This window comes from Silurus aristotelis (genome assembly GCF_946808225.1).
Source record: "Silurus aristotelis genome assembly, chromosome: 4".
Lineage (NCBI taxonomy): Eukaryota > Metazoa > Chordata > Actinopteri > Siluriformes > Siluridae > Silurus > Silurus aristotelis.
In genome coordinates, this window is record NC_139577.1 from 29,213,084 (window position 1) to 29,230,917 (window position 17,834).

A 17,834-nucleotide genomic window follows, 5' to 3' on the forward strand; every position below is an offset into this window, starting at 1 on the left:
TAATCGCTAATTAAATTTGTTGACAACGAATGACATTATTGATTAGTTGGGCAGTTCAAGTTACTGTGAAGTAACACAACCGCTTGTAAAAATGGCAGACGGTACAGGGTCAACCGGTAGCAGAAAAAAGTGTTCGTCCCAAGTCATAGAAGGCATGAGAGTATTTTATATTGAACACAACAAGCAAAACAACTACCTGGAAGTTATGCACGAGCGCATGAAATGAAAACACTGGTGTCACGGATGAAGGCGAAACATCAGCACGGTGAGCAGAAACTGTTTAATCATGTGAAATGTTATAGCTTAATGAAGTGCTATTGTATAAAATCTTTGTTTACTAACTTCAGGGCAGTTGCACTGCATCTGTTCTGTTGTTACTCGCGAGCATCAGGTTGTGCAATCAGCTCACTCGCAAAATAGTGATGGATTCAATTAAATCAATTAAACACTGAATCATCTTCTTCTTTTGGCTGCTCCCATTAGGGGTCGTCACAGCGGATCATCCGTCTCTATACCCCCCTGTCCTCTACATCTGCCTCTTTCAAACCAACTACCTGCATGTCTTTTCTCACCACATCCATAAACCGCCTTCTTGGTCTTCCTCTTTTCCTTCTTCCTGGTGGCTCCATCCTCAGCATTCTTCTATCGATATACCCCATGTCCCTCCTCTGCTCTGCACATGTCCAAACCATCTCAATCTCGCCTCCTTCATCTTGTCTACAAAAAGTCTTACATGTGCTGTCCCTCTAATAAACTTGTTTCTAATCCTGTCCATCATTGTCACTCCCATCGAAAACCTCAACATCTTCAGCTCTGCTACCTCCAGCTCCACCTCCTGTCTTTTACTCAATGCCACTGTCCCTAAACCGTAGAACATCGCAGGTCTCACCAGAGTCCTATAAACTTTACCTTTCACTCTTGCAGATACTCTTCTATCACAAATTACTCCTGCCACTCTTCTCCACCCACTCCACCCTGCCTGCAGTCTTTTTTTCACTTCTCTAAGACACTCTTCATTACTTTGCACTGTTGACCCCTGGTACCTGAACTCCTCCACCTTTTCCACCTCCTCTGCAATCGCACCACTCCAATCGCACCACTCCAGTGCCCTTCCTCTCCTTCACACATATGTACTCTATCTTACTCCTACTGACTTTTTTCTCTCCAGCGCATACCTCCACCTCTCCAGGCTTTTCTCAACCTGCTCCCTGCTCTCACCACAAATAACAATATCATCCACAAACATCATAGTCAATGGAGACTCCTGTCTGACCTCGTCCATCAACCTGACAATCACCATTGCAAACAGGAAAGGGCTCAGAGCCAATCCTTGATGCAGTCTAACCTCCACCTTGAACTCGTTCCTACTGCACACTTCACTGCTGTCACACTGTCCTCATACACCTGCACCACCCTCAAATACTTCTCTGCCACACCTGACTTCCTCATACAATACTACAACTCTGTTGACACCCTGTCGTATGCTTTCTATAAATCCACAAACACACAATGCAACTCCTTCTGACTTTCTCTAAACTTCAAAATCAACATTCTCAAAGCAAATAATCCATCTGTGATGCTCTTCCTTGGCATGAAACCATACTGTTGCTCACAAATGGTCACCTCTTTTCTCAGCCTGGCTTCCACTACTCTTTCCCAAAACTTCATGGTGTTACTGATTAACTTTATTCCCCTTTAGTTACTGCAGGTGTGCACATCTCCCTTATTCTTAAAGATCGGTACCAGCCCATTCCTTCTTCATTCCTCAGGATTAAATTTTGTTAAACAATCTTGTTAAAAACTCCACTGCCATCTCTCCTAAATATCTCCACGCTTCTACCGGTATTTTATCTGGTCCAACCGGCTTCCCACTCTTCATCTTCTTAATCACTGCTCTCACTTTCTCCTTACTAATCCTATCCATTCCCTGCTTCACCATCTCCACACCATCCAACCTCTCTTTCATTTTCCTTTTTCATTAGCTGCTCAAAATACTCCCTTCATCTTCTCAACACACTCTCCTCACTATTCAACACATTTCCATCTACATCTTTTATTGCTCTAACTTGCAACACATCCTTCCCACCTCAGTCTCTTCGCCTGGTACAAATACTTCTCTCCTTCTTCAGTCTCCAAATTCACATACAGCTCCTCATATGCCATTACCTTGACTTTTGCCACATCCCTCTTTACCTGCTGCCGCATCTCCTTGTACTCCTGCCTACTTTTCTCATTACTCTGTCGATCCCAATTCTGTTTTACCAACCTCTTTCTCCTTATGCTTTCCTGCACTTCCTCATTCCACCACCATGTCTCTTTTTATTCCTTTCTATTTCCAGATGTCACACCAAGTAGCTTTCTAGCTTCTAGCCTCCCTTATCACTTCTGCAGTAGTTGCCCAATCATCCAGCACCTCTTCACCACCGCTGAGCCCCTGTCTGACCTCTTCCCTGAATCTCACACTACAGTCTTCCTTCTTCAGTTTCCACCATCTTATTCTTCTTTCAGTCCTTACTCTCCTCCTCTTCTTCACCTCCAAAACCATCCTACAGACCACCATCTGATACTGTCTAGCTACACTGTCCCCTGCCAACACCTTACAGTCTCCAATCTCCTTCAGGTTGCATCTCCAACATAGAACATAATTCACCTGTGTGCACCTTCCTCCACTCTTATGTCACCCTATGCGCCTCCTTTTTGAAATAAGTGTTCTCCACTGCCATTTCCATCCTTTTAGCAAAATCTACCACCATCTGCCCTTCCACATTCCTCTCCTTAAGGCCATACCTACCCATCACCTCCTCATCACCTCTGTTCCCTTCACCTACATGTCCATTAAAGTCTGCCCCAATCACCAATCGTTCATTCCTAGTTACACCATCTACCACTTCATCTAAGTCACTCCAGAATTTTTCCTTCTCCTCCACCTCACAGCCTACTTGTGGAGCATAAGCACTAATGACATTTATCATCACCCCTTTAACCTCCAGCTTCACCTTTATCATTGTGATCCGCATATTTGATTTGGCACATGTTTTACGCTGGCTGCCCTTCCTAACGCAACCCTCCCAATTTATCCTGGCTTGGGACCGGCACTAAGTGCACTGGCTTGTGCAACCCTAATAACTGGGTTCACCATTTACATTACACACACCAAATTCGATTAATCAAATTAATACATTTAATAAATCAAATTTAAATATCAAAATAGTCGTTTGTTGCAGTCCTATCAGATATAGAGGTGAGTGAGTTAAATGAAAACGACATACTTGAAGCTGTTCAGCGTACTTTGCGCAAATATGTATTTATTTTAGAAATGAACATCAATACGTTTCAGGTCGGTTGCTGTCACAGCTCACATGTCTCCTGCAAGTGTACAGCGGTCGAGCGGAGAGTAAACATACAGTAAACAGTTCAACATTAATTAAAAACATCTTGTCCTTTATTAAACAAAGGATTCTATAATAAGAATAATTATAAAAAATAAAGACAGCCTATGGGCATTGTTGTGTTTTCGAGTAGTGTAGTGAAAAACGGGCAAAGTGCATAATGTGGCTTTCCATCATCTACCAGCTACAACAGCACCACTGGATCTGGACATCATAGGGCAACATACACAAAACAGGTTCTAAGACTCTCATCTCTTTCGAAACTCTGGATATTGTGAAGGATAGGGTGAGCGTTCTTCCTCTCTTCCTTTAGTTCAGACTAATAAATTAAATAACTGACCACCTGCTTTTGCTGGGTTTCTTTCAGCAGCACAAATGGCATCTTGTTCAGTGAGTCAGTGCGTTTAAAATAGAACCAACAGTCTTTTATTACATGGTTGCTTCGATCTTGTTTTTAGAGGCCATCATGGCTCTCTTCAGCTGCTCGAACGACACGAACATGACTACATTCCACGATCCCAGTCTGAGAAAGGAAGGCACGAATCTGAATGGAAAGGGACAGAAACACACAAATATATTAAATTAAAATCTAATAGCTGGACAAGGTATGTTTATATAGTGGGCATTCAGTAAAACTGTATTATTTATAAATGGCATAAATGGCTTTTGAAGCCAGTGTTCTAAACAAGTATGGAAAACACACCCATGAGTTTCTTCCTCAGACTGTTGCCACAGGAGTGAGATTTTCAGGTTATATTATATATTTTTTGTGGAGAGTGTTTTCAATTTAATGGAAAAATGAAGAAAAGTGCCTCTTTAGTTTGCTACTGAAGCAATGAGGTTAAAATCTCGCATTTCTGGTTGATTTTTTTCCCTCATATTTTCTCATATTTACAGTGCAATAATAAGTATATTAATTCCAAAATGGTTATTACAGCATGTTATTTGACATATTTATTATTTGATGGTTTGATTGGTGGGTGTGTAAAGGGCTTAACTTACCCTTTGTAGAAGGCTGTAGGTCCTTCTTTGGTCATCATGGTCCAAGCACAGTTGATGGCACTTTTGTATTGCCCGGGAGGAGAGTTCATGTAGCGGGTCTTTACCACATCCACAGGAGAGGCAATGACGGTGGTGATGAACCCGGCACCAAATGCAGAGACGAAATGACACGGCAGGTTATCTGTAACAGACCGTTGTGATGTTTTAATAATAATAATGTAATGAGATACGCAAAACTGTTGTTTAATAGAAAACGTATAATTAAAGCATAAAAAATTCATTCTATACAACTGTGCTTCCAAATTTTTGACAACACTTTGTAAAGGGTGTACATATGGATGGGATGGAATCTATCATGGACCGCTCTTATTTGTCTCATGTCTGCGTACAGTCACGTCACACTCATAACTCCATAATCTGACTTCTGCCTTCGAAGACAAACAACTTCCTCACTGCCAAAACAACTTTATTTTTTATCTTTATTACTGATTATAAATGCAATCCAGATAGCAAGCTAGGCTAGGTAGTAAAATAAAACAGGCCAAGACTGGTATGACCTGCACTTGAACTTGTTCCTAGACTTATTTTGGTGAATAGTGTTCAAAGTTAATCCTGCACAGTTGTGCGTGTTGTACTGTGGTACCGTGGCTGTGTATAGTTATGATGGGTTACGGTGGGTCAAAATAAGTCCCTCTGAACTCGTGAAAACTGTAAAAACATGTTATTGAGATTGCAGGAGATTAGGTTCTTCGAAAATCTATTTATTGAAGTGCTGAAAGCATAAAATATCAAAAGAGCCTGTAATGTTACAAACATGCAAACGTAGCCCATGCAAAGCATAGCTTTAGCTATTAATCTGGTGCCTTTTTTTCTGTTCAATAACGATGTCTTTTATTAATTGTTCAAAATGTACAAATCTTTACGATCCGCAAAACATATTTGTAATTAAATCTTATTCTGTGTGTAATTTCGATACAGTAGGGAGTCATGATCTGATTCCAGGTTTCAGCGCTGCCTATAACACATTAACTCTGACGTTGCTGAATAATCTGCTGACACGCATGCAATCCTTTTGCCCTGTTTTGCACAGTCACATAGACAAATATTAATGAACTAAAAAAAATCCACACATGGATTTCTCCATGTGCTGTTATATAATCTAACAGGTTGTGCAACAGTGCAGTTCAATGAAGCTGATTCAGCCGAATACAGTGCTTCTCAGGATTGCCACACCTTTGGCCCTGTCCTATCAGCATGCAGCAATCCCTGGCACATACTGTGCTTCTTTAGAGAGCATCTGCATAGGGAATTGTCCTTCTTTGGAGCCACCTAAGCAGTACCTTTCCTTTTGTTAGTGCAAAAACCTATTCCTAATATAAAGAGAAGTTTTGTGTGTGTGTGTGTGTGTGTGTGTGTGTGTGTGTGTGTGTGTGTGTGTGTGTGTGTGTGTGTGTATAAAATAATAAAATAAAATGTTGCAAATGTTGTGTATTTCCATTTTAATAACTGCAATACCTGCCAACTCTTCTACACACACACACACACACACACACACACACACACACACACACACACACACACACACACACACACACACTCCAATAATAAAATCATTTTAATTTTAAATACCCACAAAAGATGATTGTATATCAATATCCCCCTATTGTTCTGATGGGGTGATAGTTACAGCACAAAGTACAAGTGATAAAGTTTGCCTTATAAACCAAACTGCTTTATCTTAGTTAGGCATGTTGTGAATGGAGCAATAAAATCTCGCAAGATGTTCTGTATTTTATAGCAATCAGCCTAAGACATAATCAGCAGGTTTGATACAGAACTAAGGGTGTGTGTATTTTTGGCCAATCAGTGTTTGACTTGGACAGGTGCTGTTTGGATTTTGGCCTGTTAAACAGGTCTTTACTGGAATGGGATGTGTGCGTGCTAACCAGTGACAGGTCTGGAGGTTAATCTGATGCACCTTCAATATCAGATTTATTGTTAGGACATTTGTCTAAAGTGGCATGTCAGTCATTTCAGTGTTTCAGAGTGAATTATTTCAAATCGTACATACCTGACATCAGCTTGTGCTTAAGAATGGCTTCTTTGATCAGATCATACGACACAAGCTCTGTGCAGTTTACTAAGGCATTCCTGGTGATGTTGGGTAGTGTTCCTGAAATATAATTAAAAGCATTCTTAGAATATTTCTCATTCATTTATCTTCGGTGTGAACTTTATCCAGGTCATGGCCACTGTCGTGGGAAAACTGGGTGTGGAGTAAGAATACTTCAGCGCATCGTGCATACACACAAACGCACATCTTTACACGTTCATTCTTGCTAAGGGGCAATGTATAGACATTTATAGTCAATTAAGAGAAGAAACTGTCATGAATAATGCATGAGCTTACGGGTACAGTGATTTCAGCATGCTTTAAAGTTTCTCATTTCATTTATACATTTTTATAATGTAATCCGAGGTTGTACTATTGGACAACTGCTCTGAAGCAACCCCTGGAGCAGGACTAAGAATCTATCTAATCTATTTTGTCAAAAAATATCAGCTACCTTGGCAAATTAGAAACACGTGATGGTAAGTGTGCCTTTGTATCTCACAATAAAGGCTCCAGTTTCTATACAGATGTATTTACATACCTTTCCAGAGTCCACGCAGGCCCTCCAATAGGAAAATCTGTCTATACGCCTGCATGGTCCCGTTGTAGCGACGATCGACTCCGTGCAGGTTCATCTGGGCTTGGAAGCGCACTTTCACCACATCTGTGGGCTGAGCCATGGAAACTGCCATCGCTCCTGTAGTGCAGCCAGCCAGGATTCGGATTCCTATATTAGGGTCTGTAAATAGACAGAATGGACATGAATTAAGAAAACATTACACTTTTAAGCTTGAAGGCGATGGTTTCACTGTTTTTAAAATTTTATGGTTACTATAGTATTGATGTTATATAAACATGTAACAGTAAACTATAGATATTCATCTGTATACCTTCTCACATCTATAGAAAAAAAAATATGTACATTGTCACCTATTCATAAATGTTTTCCTTTACTCTCACTTACTGTCTTTCCCTCCTGTGTAGAAGCTTTTGACGTTGTCATAGAGGCCTATTCGTATGGATGCAAAGGACATCTGTCTCTGCAGGCCGGCCACCAGGCCGTTATAGAGCGAGCGTGGCCCCTCTGTTCGCACCATAGTGCTGATCGTCCCGAATACACCACGATAACGGATGTTCTTGGTTGCTTCTACTGCTGCTTTCTCACCCTGGATCTGAACACCAGACAGGAAAGGGCACAAATCAGAGAGCATCTATGGAATCTCTGACACAAGAAAGGACTGCCTTGGTATACAGCTATTTACATAATACAGAGAAACTAACACTTTGAGAAACTAGTATTCAGGATACAGCTATCAATGCTTTTTTTTTTATATTTGCCAAAGCAAAAGGCAATAAAACATTCACACACATATTAAGCAACAGTTTTGCATATTGTATGATATAAAAGACTCTGAATACACTGTTGTCAACCCCAAGCACACAACCGTTAAACAGGTATAATTTGATGCAGTAGGGAAATCTCCCATGGGGGACGGGGTTAATAATCCAACTCAACCAATGTGTTTATGTTCCATAACTAGTTATTAACATTCTAAGCATATCTTCCCACTGTGCTGAATTCGAAGCAGATAATTTCATGCAAATGTCAGCATTTTGCAGGTGTGAGGGGAGAAAATAACTTTATTTTCATATCATATATGAAGTGTGTGTGTGTGTGTGTGTGTGTGTGTGTGTGTGTGTGTGTGTGTGTGTGTGTGTGTGTGTGTGTGTGTATACCTGTAGCCGGACTTTAGCTGTGTCCAGTGGGAAGGTGACAAGGTCGGCGATGCAGGCGGCTGTACCTGCACTCAGTACCTTCACTCCCAATGGAGGAGGAATATCAGATGGCTTCAGTCCCACCATGATCCCAGCTGCAGATATAGAGAACATATTCACAAATGCTCAGTTAAGGGAAAAAAATTTGATTAAATTTTTTTTATATATTGCCATTGTTATAATATTTTTTACAAGCAGCAAAAATACAATGCAATGATAGATAGATAGATAGATAGATAGATAGATAGATAGATAGATAGATAGATAGATAGATAGATAGATAGATAGATAGATAGATAGAGTTTTTTATAAACAAAAAGTTAAATAGGTACAGTGTTTAATTAATGGTGTTACTGTTCTCGTTATATCTTCCCATATATTCAATATGATTTTATTCTAATTATCATTTCTACAGTATAGAGAATCTACATTATAAATATTGCATATAGGATTTAGACATAAAAGTTGACAGTGTTTCTTGGATGACAGCAAGCATCCATGTGAGGACAACTAAAAGTTTAAAGTAACCAAATTCACAGAAGTAATACTCAAATGATGTGCAAATACAATCCAGTTTCATGCATGTATTTCCAAATTCAGCAAATTAAATAGAATTTCACATGGGTGCATTCAGGCGTTTAGACCTTGCTGCACCTAAGAATCTTGAAAGACGAAAACGTTTTCAAGTCTTCAGTAACATTTTAGACGAAACTTTAAATGCCACAATGATTACATTGATAGTCATTTGTAGTCTGAAACTTTACCTCAAACTCAGCTTGAGTGTCTGAAACTGTCGATTTAAATTAATCCTTATCTGTAATTAAAATGTGATGTAATTTGTTTTAAAAAAAAAAATTTAAATAAAGGATAAATATCAGTCTAATGATAATCTAGAGAAATTGTTGAACAAGGTGTTACTCACATGTTTAGTCTAGTCCTCAGGTAATCCCTTTGGAGATGGTGGAAGCGATGTGTCTGGAGCAGACAGTTTGGATTAAACCTAGAGAAAGAAAGATTAATCGCTCCCTCTTTATATAATCCATCATTTCTGCAGACACTTGCAGAGGCGTTTCTCTCAACAATCACGGCTAAACTCAAAGTCCACCCACAAACACAGTGTCAATGTCCAATTCACTGTCGGCTCACACACATACGCACACACACACACGCATGCTTCTTCAAAGACCCAGAAGCTAAAACCACTTTTCTCCAGGATTTTGTAAGAGTTTCATTAATGATCTACAATTCTATGATTTATTGTTAAAACTTTACATGACAGAATTGTCACAAGGATTTTGTTATACAGAGTCAGAAAGGACATTAGTTTAACGTTCTACACAGGTTAAGGGTTGTTTGTGAGTGTCTATTAACTGTATTACACTGATTGTTTGCTTGACCTGATTTTCAACAGGGCAGGAGGCTCGATTGAGCTCTAAGCCAATCACCGCTCAGCTCAAGGACCAAACACTCTGGGCTCTGAAAGGATGATTGGATACCCAGTGGAGTGATGTTATAATATAGATGCATATTAAAAGAGTGTTAATGGGTGGTGTGAGTATCTAGTTCTACTTTTATTGTAACTCATACATTTAGTGTTATATCTATTTTTTCCCCAGACAACCTATTTTACATTAAGCATATTTTTGTACTAGTTGTATTTTTTATTTATTAATATGCTAATTTTTATAAATTTCGCATTTAATTTATGTATTTGTGTAATAAAAAGGATCAATTAACTCACAAGTTATTTTTTGGGAGATTATTTTTAATTACAATTATTTAAAAAAAAAATTATCGTTATGACTAAAACTCATAACTCCAACATCTGACTGGAAAAAAAAAACGTAGTAATGCCCACTCGAATCAGAATTCTTGCTTAGAAATGCAATTGTGTCCCAAATTCAGCAAATGAGATGAAATCAACGTGCCTGCTCACAACTTCAACATAAAAAAACAGTTTTTACTGTATAGATTGGAATACAAATTCAGTCAGCATATAGGCATAGTTGCCTGTTAAATCTATAACACTAACAATACACATCTCTGTTTTGAGAAAGAAATGATATACAGCAGCTGGTTAGACGTTGCCAACAAAATACTTTTATGGGCTGGAAATGAAATAACTTTGTTAAAAACAAGCAAATAGATAAATGAATGTTTCGAATTATTCGATGGTTCTATCTTTAAATTGTTTAATTAAAAATTATTAGATAATGCTATATATAAAAAAATATATGATGTTAACACACACAATACAGAAACAAGTGATTATGTTGAATGTATGTGAGAGATCTTGCTCCATGTAACATATTCACAATATGATTACAAAATATTTACGTCACGCTATAATTTGCATGTGCTAATATACTGTATATACCTATAAATTTGCACACATGTGACTATTACACCCATGTGTTGACCCTCTCACAAAGTAAGAAGCACACAATTTTTCTGTTCCAGCTCAACAATGTCCTGTGCACAAAAAAAGGTCCATGATGACATAGTTTGCCAAGGTTAGAGTGGAAGAACTTGAGGGTCCTACACAGATCCCTGAACTTAACCCCACTGAACTGGACAAACTGGAACATTGATTGAACCCCAGACCTTCTAATACAATATCTGTGTCTGTCCTCAGTAATGCTCTTGCTGCTGAAATAACACAAATCCCTACAGTCACACACCAAAATGTATTTGAAAGCCTTTGCAGTAGATTAAAGTATATTGTAACAGTGAAAAATCTTCTAAAAACTAAATGGGATGTTTAACAAGCACATGTGGGTGTGATGGTCAGGGTGTCTACAAACATTTGGAAATTGCACTTATGCTAAGAAAAAATATATAACTGTATGAGTCTGTATTTTATTATACCTTGACATTACTGCTTATGACACCCAAGTAATCTTCTTCTAAAAGCAGGACCTGAATAAACACATTTATTCCAGATTCAGATAGAGGACACTGAGTGACGTCTTTGACTGAAGTTCATTTGGAGATAGATAACGTTCTTGCTTCACCGCATGTTTTCTCAATGGAGCGACTGCGTAAAAATATGCCCAGCTCACGTAAGACCTTCTCACTGTTGCAAGAGTTTATCTGTTGGCCCTGAATAATTTAACAGCACCTACACTGGAATGTGCTTTCCCTGAGAAAGTCAGGGAAACATGCCACTCATACTCCAAGATCAGTTACTAGAAAAGAAAGTGGTCCAAGGAAAGAACAGTGGTGAAATGGCGACAGGGTCATGGACGGTCTAGACGGCTGGTGAGTGTCGTCCGATTCAACAGACGAGCTGCTGTAGCTCAAATTGCTGAAGAAGTCAATGCTGTTAAAACTCGACGGGTCAGAAGTGTTGTGCTAGCTGTAAGCTATGAATTATGTCATAATATAGTTGAAGAATAATAAATCCTGTTTATGCGATCAGCAGTTTTCACATACAGACTACTCAGACTTACATTAGTACTACTACAAGTGTAAGCCCCTGCATAAAGTTTATACCATTTACAGTAAATGCATGACACAGTGATACTTTATAACCAAAAACTAATTCGAAATGCACACATCCTAATAATCGGTTAATAATACACTTATGACGTGTTTACCTGTTTTAGAAATCCCAGGAGCACAACAAGGGAATACACTCCAATTTATCTCATGGTCCATGCACACACACACACACACACACACACACACACACACACACACACACACACACACAAACAGTGTTACACTCATTCTCACCTGAGGGGAATTTAGAGCTGCCAATCTTCTGGTTTGTTTCTGGAGAACCTGGAGGAAACCCTAGAGCTGCGAGTTGGAAATTGTGCAGAATATCCTGTTAATAACAGAATACATTTCAACTGGATTACATTCAATACATTTAAACTGGATTGTAACAGTAATGGACCATTTGGACAAAATGTAATTCACACAGTTTAGTAGCTCAAACATGTTTGATGTTTGCAATGTAGCTAACATTCATTTCTAGACCATCAGGCTTTTTTTTTTTTTTTTTTTTTTACCTCTTCAGGCTCTTTCTAAATCTTACAATTCTTACAATGGCTTTTGGAGTAAATCGGAAAAAAATTTGTGATTTTTTTATTTTGAAATTTAATTGATGCTGATGTTTTCCACAGTAACTACTATCTGATAAATGATTACCTTCCCATGCATAACAGCTGAAATAAACCGTTCTAGGTAAAGTATTCAGACGGATGGACTCTATACATGTTTACTGAGTCTTTAACTTTACTGCTGCGGTGTTTTAGTCCATGTCAACATGCTTGTTCTGTTGAAACTCAGTGAACTGCTTATAATTTACCAGGAAAAAAGCCTGGACCTGCTGAGCTCACGTGCTGACCACAAAGAGCTACAGACTAGAAATGTCTCTTATGACGGAACAGGTTGGGGGAAAAATTGCTAAATTCCCAGGAGTTCACACATTGTCAACTTCAGTGTCAGTCAGGCGAGTAACAAACAGAAAGAAAGGTAAATAGTGAGCATCGTCATACAGGCAAACAGTGCAGATGGGTTTGAGGCAATCGAACTGCACTGATTGGATGATTAGACCAACACCCAGACCTTCAGCATCAAATGGGAGGGAAGAATGCGAGTCAGTTCATATGATTCAGATGACCAATAATCTATCTGTCTGTCTGTCTGTCTGTCTGTCTGTCTGTCTGTCTGTCTGTCTGTCTCTCTCTCTCTCTCTCTATATATATATATATATATATATATATATATATATATATGTATATATAAAAAATGGCTGTCATTCGATTAAAATATTTAACTAGTGATTAATCGCAACATAATAGCACATATTTATCTGATCTAAAAGTACTGTAAATTTATACTTTTCAAATTTTGAATACTCTATAATCAACATGGCCATGTACAAATATTGATGCTTAATGCAAATATATTTTGTTTATTATTAGTGAAACCAACCTCAACATAGAACATGAAGACAAAATATTTTTGTAAAGGTTTTAAAGTAATTATGGTGTTTTAAATTACATATCATCAGGACACCAAACCACAAATAACACACACACACACACACACACACACACACACACACACACACACACACACACACACACACACACATATATATGTTATATATATGTTATGTTATAATAACCTTCACTCTTCTAGAAAGATAATCCACTAGATTTTGGAGTGTTCTTGTGGAGATTGTGCTTATTTAGTGTCAGGGGTGTTGGTAAAGTCAGGTACTGATGTAAGTGAGATGAGGAGGCCTGGGGTGCGGTCAGCCTTCCAATTCACCCCATACATGTTCAATAGAGTTTAAGACTGGAGCGGGTCACTCAAGATTTTCTACTCCAACCCATGTAAAGCATATCTTCATAGAGTTTGCTTTGTGCACAGGGGTATTGTCATGCTGGGACAGGTTTGGGTCTCCTAGTTCAAGTGAAGGAAAATGCTTATGCTACAGTATCAAGATATCCTATGCAACTGTGAGCATCGAATCTTGCAGTAACAATTCGAGGAAGACAGGTGTCCCAATACTTTTGTCACTATAGTGTTCTTTGCCTGAACAATATACTGTAAAATGTCTTTGCCTATCTATTTTTTACATCATTTAATTAAATCAGACTTTACTGTTTAATTAACAAAACTTATCAGCATGTATACCACAGCGCTCATGAATTCTAGATGTTGTTTGGTCAGAAGGTGTTGGTTTTCTTTACAATTAAAGCATTTCTAAAGGTTGTTGCAAGCTTTAGATCAATGAACTGACTCATATATTGCTGTTTTCATATGGACTATTATATAGTTTTTATACATTTAGGAGTGTACAATGCAAAGAACAACTTCACGTTGACCCTCAGCACACCAATGCTGATTATTGTCTCAAAGCAGGGTACTAACTTTTTATTTTAGTTTTTATATAATAAATCTCTTGCATGCAGCTATTAAATGTTTAATTAGGAAAAACGGATAATAACCAGATCTCACACTTTTTTTTTTCTTCGATAGGTAGCATAGTATTCTTTTTTGCACGTTTTAATTATTTGGAGCAAATCTTTACAGGACACTTAAAACAATTCACAGAGAAACGACAAAAACAGCAGCAATAAAACAATAAAAAAAAAGTAAAAACGTTTACATGAAAGTGGACAGTCATGCCACATGCGTGTGATGGTGAGGAACAGAAACAGAGAAAGGAGAACAATAAGGTGTAAACCTTTTAAAAGGTTGTCATACGGTGAATTATGTATGAGCTCTGAGACGAGTATCATAAAATACAGTACATCCCTACATGGGTTCGAGCGAAAAAAGGGGAACTCAAAGTGCAGGTGCCAGAAACAGAAAAAAATAACAAGTCAGCAAGGTGGATCTATAGATGATTAATCCGAGACAGCTTCCTATTTAACACATATTGCACTGTTTGAGCCTTAGGCGCTCTATCTAGTGCACTATGTGTGAAATAAGGACACAGCCGCAAACTGTAGATGCATGGAAGTGTTAATGTAGTGATTTCCGACAGGATAGCGTCAAAGCGATGATTCAGTCATGCTCAGTGTCTTTACAGAAGGGAATCAGGTCATATCAGTTCTCTTCCTCCGCTTCCAGTCTCATGGCTTTTTGCATGTCCTACATTCTAAATGCATCACTGTGCTAAAGGAATAGCGTCACTCCGAAATGCTTTTCCGTAGGTTAAAATCACAACAGCTTGCATCCCAAGTGAAGTATTTCCTTCGATTATTCTTAACCGAGTTCCTTTTCACGTCTTAAAGACAAGGACTGGTCACTCCCTGAATAGGCAATCAGTAGAAGTGTAGACATGACACGATTATACACAGTCTACCTGTATTACATACTGCTAAATTATTACTCCATATAAAGTACACCAAGCATATAATATGTACGCAAAGTCCTTAACGGCTTTTTTTTCTTCTTCTTTCGATTACAAAAGGATGAGGATCTGTCCACCGATCCTTCATAGTCCTTCTGCTTCAGAGTCTCAAACCCTTCAGGGTAAATTCACATTAGAGAAAATATGCACTCGGGTCCGTTCCGAAATATCCAGCGTCTCGGAGAAATATCGGAATAGATTAAGTAAAAAGGTAGTTGAGATGATGGCAGGTGTGTACATATGCAGATCGTGGCTTGGGACATCAGTTTGAAATGTTTATTATTTATTTTCCAAAAGATGCATTTGGGGAATGTTTACTCCAGTGTTGATTTTGTGGTCCGTCAAATTTTGTGCATGTCCGTAACGTCGACGGAAACTTTAAAGGTGAGCGCGGAGGTCATCGTTTAGTCATTGTTCTTTTTTTATTTTTCAACTATCTATCAAAAACTTATCCCGAGAGCGAGATCTCATAATCGCTGACGGATGTATGTGTCTGCCCCCCCTTTCGTACGTTCTTGGCGTTCGCGATGCGGTCCACGATGTCTACCGGTTTCTCGAAGTAGTGCACCAAAGCTTGTTCAGTGAGCACCGAGGCCAGGAACTGCTCGAAGGTTATAGCCCAGTCCTTATCGATACTGGTGCTGTGTGGGATCCCGTTCCCTCCTGCACCACTGCGCACCAGCACTGTGTCCTCGGCGATGTCCTCACATTGAAGCTTCTCGTCCATCTCGTGCGAGCCGGTGCTCAGCACCGAGTACGAGGACACCGATGTGTCGTCTTTGGTCTCGTCGTCGGAGACGAGCATGGCCGTGGAGGCACCCGTGTCTTTGGGTGATTCGTCCAGCTTGATGTCCTCCATAGGGGCTGCGCTAGGGATCTTGTCGTCGACTGAGCAGATGAACGTATGCTTCTGAATCCTCTGCTGCTTCCTGTTTCGTGCGGTCGCCTGCTCTTCGTCTTCATCCTCCTCCTCATCGTCAGCGTCATCCTCTTTGCTAGAGGGGCTGCAGAAGAGCTTTCCCACCTCCCCCATCTCCAGCAGCAGGCTGGTCACCGTGGCTGTCGCGTGGTACAGCTCCTGCTCGTTAGCGTCCTCGCTGAACATGTTATACAGCGTCTTACAAAGCTCAATATACTGACCCTGAGAGACACACGAAGAGAGGAGACAAAAACGAGAGGATAAGTGTGTGGGCCAAAATGAGAGGTTGAGGAGAAAAAAGGGGCGGGGATAGGGACACGGAAAGGGCAGAGGGAGGAGAGGCATAGAGGAAAAAGACAGGAAGAAGCGAGGGAGGGAAAAATGGAGCAAATGAGTGGTAAAAGAAAGGTGGACGAGAGGTGAGATGTAGGAAGAGATACAGAAACGAAGTTGAGAGAGAGAGAGAGAGAGAGAGAGAGAGAGAGAGAGAGAGAGAGAGAGAGAGAAAGAGAGAAAGAGAGAGAGAGTAATAGTACCCAAGTGCATGAAATGAAAGTGGGGAAAGAAAATAGAAATGGGGAGAAATGAAAAGAAGGACATTGAGAGAACAATGCAGAGAGATAGGAGAGGAAGGGGGGGGGGGCAGGAAAGGAAAAAAAAGGATAGAAAAGAACAGAGAGTAGTGTTGGAGAAAGGGTGTGGGAGGAAAGGTGGAGAAAGAAATGATGGAATAGGGATAGATAGAGGAGAGGACACAAGATGGAGAGATATTTGTAATGAGGTAACAGCAGACAGCAAGACAAGAAGAAAAGGTGGAAGAATTTAGAAAAAAGGTAGAGAAAGAACAAAGGAGATAGAGGAAAATAGACATATTGTGGACATGTAGTAAACTGTTGTTATATGTAAAGAATGGAAGAACAGAATTATTTGGTACCTGGTTGAGTTTGGGGAGATCTTTCATGTTCTCGGTTTTGGATTTGGTCTCCTGGTTCCACAGGCGCAAATACGTCCGATAATCCGCCGTCTGCATTTTTTTCACTGTGGCCGTGGAAAAAAAAAAAAAAAAACTAATGAAGTCACCAGAGATTATATTTCAGAAAGGATTTTTCCTGCTGCATGTAAATCCGGTCTCATTAAAGACTAATCCCTGCAGTGAGATCTGACATGGTGAGGGTTTAAACAGATCAAACATAGTGGACCAAAACAGCAAACTCGTTCACGCTTCACATCCCCCCTTTTTTTTACATCCGAGATCACGTTCAAGCAACAGAGCTATCCTCTCTTCACCTTCTCTGAATGCACTGCGCAAATGTTAATATGTTTGGGGTTTGCTCTTTTGTAGGTACAGTAAAAAGATGACCAATCAGAGTACATGAAAATATAAAACATCCCCAGAAAATAACTACTATAGCTACTACTACTGCTGCTTTTGGAGCAAAAATTATAATTTCATATATAATATAAGATCCGGACTAATTTTCAGGGAAAATAGCAGCTCGTTGAGTTACTGAGGAACCAAAAGCGTGATGGTTTTACAGTACTGGTTTGTTTCTAGCTTCTCTAAACTGGGCAAAGGAAAGATATATAACATTTTATTAAGTTAATTATTTTTTATTTATTTGTTGTAGCTGTCTCCTTGTGTGTATCTGAATTATACCTTTACAATTTTTGCTACAATCTGTTACAAAAAAATCCATACAAAACCTATGACTTTATTTTTTTATGTGTGACCGAAATTAAGAAAAGGCCATC

The 17,834-nt window shown here is 39.2% G+C and overlaps 3 protein-coding genes across 4 annotated transcripts in view; all 3 read right to left on the reverse strand.

The window, feature by feature from the left end:
* Positions 1-17,834, reverse strand: part of inpp4b (inositol polyphosphate-4-phosphatase type II B) — a 765,675-nt gene that overhangs the window by 369,285 nt on the left and 378,556 nt on the right. The window lies entirely within an intron of this gene.
* Positions 3,270-9,280, reverse strand: ucp1 (uncoupling protein 1). The gene is made up of 7 exons (XM_083539330.1): positions 9,203-9,280; positions 8,242-8,375; positions 7,469-7,676; positions 7,046-7,243; positions 6,463-6,564; positions 4,392-4,572; positions 3,270-3,933 (listed from the first exon to the last, which is right to left on the reverse strand). Exons 2-7 carry the CDS (start codon positions 8,365-8,367, stop codon positions 3,819-3,821), a joined length of 930 nt encoding a protein of 309 aa, XP_083395456.1. The 5' UTR covers positions 8,368-8,375; positions 9,203-9,280; the 3' UTR covers positions 3,270-3,818.
* The window catches only part of tbc1d9 (TBC1 domain family, member 9 (with GRAM domain)), a 42,357-nt gene continuing 38,898 nt past the window's right edge, over positions 14,376-17,834 (reverse strand). Inside the window, exons 21-22 of the mRNA XM_083538603.1 lie at positions 17,017-17,120; positions 14,376-16,304 (exon numbers count right to left, since the gene is read on the reverse strand). Coding sequence (XP_083394729.1) covers positions 15,612-16,304; positions 17,017-17,120 — 797 coding nt within the window. The 3' untranslated portion in view covers positions 14,376-15,611. The remainder of the gene's footprint in view (positions 16,305-17,016; positions 17,121-17,834) is intronic.